General features: G+C 49.0%; 1 protein-coding gene across 2 annotated transcripts; it reads left to right on the top strand.

The window, feature by feature from the left end:
* The first annotated feature begins 1,980 nt into the window (after positions 1-1,980).
* LOC119873270 (keratin-associated protein 4-12-like) lies at positions 1,981-3,339 on the top strand. 2 transcript variants are annotated; one of them, XM_038547362.1, is made up of 2 exons: positions 1,981-2,321; positions 2,412-3,339. In XM_038547362.1, the coding sequence occupies exons 1-2, from the start codon at positions 2,050-2,052 to the stop codon at positions 2,842-2,844; spliced, it is 705 nt and encodes a 234-aa protein (XP_038403290.1). In that variant the 5' UTR covers positions 1,981-2,049; the 3' UTR covers positions 2,845-3,339. The 2 variants fall into 2 exon arrangements, with proteins under 2 accessions (XP_038403290.1, XP_038403289.1); XM_038547361.1 differs by having other exon boundaries at positions 1,981-3,339.
* Positions 3,340-4,964: the final 1,625 nt, after the last annotated feature.

Below are 4,964 nucleotides of genomic sequence, written 5' to 3'. Positions count from 1 at the left end.
GAAAATCTCTCCTACATTTTGTGTCATCCATCTATTTTTTTTTTTTGAGAGACAGAGAGACAGAGAAAGAGAGAGAAAGCGAGCATTGCAGGGGTGTGGGACAAAGAAGGAAGGGACGAGAGGTCTCTCACTGAGCTCCCACTGAGAGAGCCTGATGCTGGCCTCAGCCCCAGGACCCAGAGATCATGACCTGAGCCAAAGTCAGACTCTGAACAAACTGAGCCACACACGTGCCCCAGGGACTTTTCCTCTTGTGTGCACCCAACACTGGACTCTCTCAACCCCTCTCTCTTTGTCTCCCTTTTCTCCCCCCACAGAAACGGCCCCCCTCCCCTCCGTGGCACAACAGTTTTCCTCTCCCCCAATTCACTTAAACACACCTCATACCTGCAGGGGCCATGTGCCCCCAACCACACAGGTCCTTCTTCCCACATTCCTATCAATTTCCTGGGTGTTCCAAGTGACCTGACCTCAACAGAGCTGTGTTGGAGGGATCAGGAAAGCCCATGGCCCCCTCCTTCTCTGCCACTTAACTCCTCCCTCCTAATCCTTGAAGGAATTCTTAAAGTACATCCTAAGGTTCCCATGGTAGAAGTGAGGAAATCAGGACAGAGATAGGTAATGTCAGAGTTTGGTTTTTCCCAGAAGCTACTCTGAAGAACAGCATTCAGGCATGTGGTTTCTTGCGGGAGGGAGGGCAGATCCCACTGGTTGGAAGGTGGGGAAGTGATACAGGATGGAGGCCAGCGTCACAGTTTTCAACTGGCTCAATCCTGAGAAATATATCAGAAAAAAAAAAAAAAGAAAGAAAGAAAGAGCCATGTCAGGATTCTCCTATTTCAGGAGCAAGGACAGCCCTGTAGTCACATAAACCAACTCTGCAGAAGCATTGGTTGAGCGTTTCTGTCAGTGCGGCACACACCCAGGCAACATGACATCCTGCTGTTGCATGAAAACAGCCAGCCCCGAGGCATAGAGATGCGGATCTGCTGCTGCATAGAAATTGTCCTGAACACAGGAAGATCTGAGTTCTATGGCTGGCGTGTGTAAGGCATCATCTACAGTCCACGATTTTCTCCACTCAGACCCCACATTTTCTCCTTCACGATGGCAGGCAGGCAGGCGGGCACAATTTGTGTTAAAGGAAGACAGAGGAGAAAGACGAGGGAAAAGAGGAGGAGAAGGGATGGCACGGGGGGAGGGAGGAAGAGAAAACAGTAACTGTGGAGTCAGTGCCATTAAATATCTCACTCTGCTGGTTAACAAGGTTAGGACTAGGGTCACCGACTCACCCCAAAATGCCCCGCTTATACCCACAGCCTGGGAAAACACTCATTTCTGGGTAAATCAGAGCAGGACTGCTGGTCACTGAGGAAGTATGATCATGGATGCTGGTTTAGTCCTGTTTCTATCCACCTGCTCGATTCGGCCTTGACATATGGAAGACATGATGCCAGATGTCCTCCACCCAAGTTTCTTTGAATGCACTGCCCTATGCAAACGAGGTAGGGTGCTCCAAGAGACAGATGCCTGCGGGCCTCTGGAATGAGGCACTTTGGGGAAACAGACTCGGGCTCCAGCATGATTGCAATTCATCACTATGAACATATAACCATCAAGCTCCCTTCACCTCAGGGATACTCCCAGTCTGCATGCAGCCAAACTACCAATGCTGGGCAAGGAGCACGAAACTGACTCACCAACCACTTCCCAGGAACTGCATCACGTGATCCCACGGCCCCGGAAGCAAGAACGAGGCTGCTAACGTGACCACCTTGCTTCCCTCTGACAATCTTCCTATGAGTTACTCTCAATTAAAACATGTTAAGCACCCATTCTCTAGGGATTCCTAACACTTAGGGAACTTCCTCTTCTACCAGCCGCCAGTGACTATGGAAAACGGTATAAACAAGGGAAGTCCTGCCCATTGGTCCATACGTTGGGGGTGAGGGGGTCCAGTGTATAAAAGCCCCAGAATGGAAGGAGGCATCAGTCAGAATCTGAGAACGTCACCTCAGAACAGAAGCCCACGCCTCCACCTGCGACACCATGAGTGAATCGTGCTGCTCCCCGTGCTGCCAGCCCACGTGCTGCAGGACCACCTGCTGCGAACCCAGCTGCTGTGGATCCAGCTGCTGCGAGCCTTGCTGCTGCCGCCCAACGTGCTGTCACACCACCTGCTGCAGGACCACGTGCTGCAAGCCCGCATGCTCTGTGTCCAGCTGCTGCCAACCCAGCTGCTGTGGGTCCAGCGGCTGCGGGTCCAGCTGCTGCCAGCCTTGCTGCTGCCGCCCAACGTGCTGTCAGACCACCTGCTGTAGGACCACGTGCTGCAAGCCCGCATGCTGTGTGTCCAGCTGCTGCCAGCCTTGCTGCTGCCGCCCAACGTGCTGTCAGACCACCTGCTGTAGGACCACGTGCTGCAAGCCCGCATGCTGTGTGTCCAGCTGCTGCCAGCCTTGCTGCTGCCGCCCAACGTGCTGTCAGACCACCTGCTGTAGGACCACCTGCTGCAAGCCCGCATGCTGTGTGTCCAGCTGCTGCCAGCCCAGCTGCTGTGGGTCCAGTGGCTGCGGGTCCAGCTGCTGCCAGCCTTGCTGCTGCCGCCCAACTTGCTGTCAAACCACCTGCTGTAGGACCACCTGCTGCAAGCCCGCATGCTGTGTGTCCAGCTGCTGCCAGCCTTGCTGCCACCCCAGTTGCTGCTGCACTCCCTGCTCCCAGCCAGCTTGCTGCACCCCCGTTATCTGCAGGAGAACCTGCTACCAGCCCACCTGCTGCTGCCTGCCCGGGTGCCTAGCCCAGGGCTGTGGATCCAGCTGCTGCCAGCCTTGCTGCTGCTGAGCAACTTGCTATAGACTCAGCACTCACCGGAATATATATCCTACGCCATTTTGCCAAAGTTCCTGTCTTACAAGAAGTTGCTCCCTCGGCTTTCCTGGGAACACATGCTTACACTGCCCCTGTCATCTTTCTCAGCAATGCTTATGAGTCTATGGAGGGAATGCAATCTACTTCAATTTGATTGTATTCTAGTGTCTCTGGTTTACTGTAGCAATTGCTGAGCCACAACATTTGGTCAACCCCAGATGCTGGTCAACATCCACTGATTCACACTCTCAGTCTCCGAAAAGTGATCATCACCTTTCACTTCTACGGCATAGAAACACATTCTTATGAGTGCATAGTTAGCTCTCCGCAGTGATCAGTACTGATCATCTTTTTAGATAGATGCATTATAGTTAGTAAGTCCTGCCAGGTTACTAAGCCCTTTGCAATGGCTTTGAACTTTCTTCCTTCCGTTCTTTCCTAATAAAATCTGTGTCATCCTGCATCCAATGTTTGTATGTTCATGTCGTTTTTCCTGTCTGTGTGTGTGTGTGTGTGTGTACGTGTGTGTGTGTTATTACAGCACTTCCTTTATGAAGTCCTTCTTGAAGTTTTACTTTAAGTATATGTATATATGTATATATACATATATATGTGTATATATATATATGTATACGTAGATATGACGCCCAAAAGTAAATTGTAGCTTCAATATATTTATTATCTCATTCAGTCATCACAATTGTCCCACAAATCAGGCAGAGCCAAGATTATCATTCCATTTTCATTCTCACTTAGAGAGCAGGAAATGCTTGACCATACAGCAAATAATTGACAGAAGCAGGTCCTTTGATTTCAGGTCAAGGACATTTTTAGTTACATCTTTCTAAAAATAGAAATAATCCTGGTGATGGGGCATACATTTTGAGTTGTTTCAATAACAAAGGAAATTATTATATCTTTCCTATAGAGAACCATTTCAGTCTACAAACGTCTTCCTAAACATTCTTCTCAGCTTTATGACCAATATGCCTTTAAGAGTTCTGGCTAATGAAAAGGGGCTTTGCATCTTCTCTGACATGAGGTTCATTGGCACATATAGTGTTCCTGGCCCCATTCTTGCCGAGGGGAACCTGTTCTTTGTGGTCATGGATTGGCGTACTGGTATCATTGCATTTATCTCTTTTTTTAAGAGTTATTTATTTATTTTTATTCATTCATTCATTCATTCATTTATTCATTTATATTTTGAGAGAGAGCATGAGTGGGAAAGGCAGAGGGAGCTGGAGAGAGAATCTCAAACAGACTTCCCCCATGAGCATAGAGCCTGACCCAGGACTCAGTCTCACAACCCTGAGATCATGATCGGAGCCAAAACCAAGAGTGGATGCTTCACTGACTGCGCCACCCAAGTGCCCCTCATTTCATTCATCTTAAAGAAATTGGTAGGAAGAATCGGCCTTGCAAGCACACAAGCTCAGGCCACAATCCAAGGCTCTCAAACGTTGAGGCAATTTGATCTCCTGACCTGGACATTGTTCAGAGAAGAGAAGTTTGTAGAGTCCTGATAGTTGAGGTACCTATGCAGTAGGCATAGACAGCTTTGACCAATCACAGTCCTCAGGCTGTAAACAAAAAGAGAACGATTTCCTGTGTTCCTTTCTTTTAAGATTTTCTGTCTTTCTTCGTGAGAGACACCGGGAGAGAGGCTGAGACATAGGCAGAGGGAGCACAGGCTCCCTGTTGGGGGGTCGATGTGGGACTCCATTCCAGGACCCCAGGATCACCACCTGAGCTGAAGGCAGATGCTCAACCACTGAGCCACCAGGCTTCCCCAACTTCCTGTGTTCTGTCAGATAAAGACACATAGGCTACAGGAAATTCACATCCGAATTTTCAAGAAAAGGAGGATAAAGGAGAATGAAAACAAAAACGGAGCAGAAAGGATGCACTCTTCCAAATCAAGACGGATGTTAGTTAGGTGACCTCCCCAAAGGTTGAAACCTTGATCTTTGGGTGAAAAGCTGAATAATAAAGACAACTGCCAAGGCACCCAGCAGGACAAGGATTAGGAAGGCTCTGGGCAGAAAATAAGAGGTTTTGATCATGGCCACCTTCTCAAGAGATATAAAAAT

The sequence above is a fragment of the Canis lupus genome, chromosome 9 (genome assembly GCF_011100685.1).
Source record: "Canis lupus familiaris isolate Mischka breed German Shepherd chromosome 9, alternate assembly UU_Cfam_GSD_1.0, whole genome shotgun sequence".
In the NCBI taxonomy this organism is placed as follows: domain Eukaryota; kingdom Metazoa; phylum Chordata; class Mammalia; order Carnivora; family Canidae; genus Canis; species Canis lupus.
Note: the sequence above shows the minus strand (reverse complement) of the source record. Positions and strands in the feature narration are given on the sequence as shown.

What these genes read in the sequence shown, in the direction of transcription:
- LOC119873270 (XM_038547361.1), top strand. Translation starts at nt 2,050, where the DNA reads ATGAGTGAATCGTGCTGCTCCCCGTGCTGCCAGCCCACGTGCTGCAGG.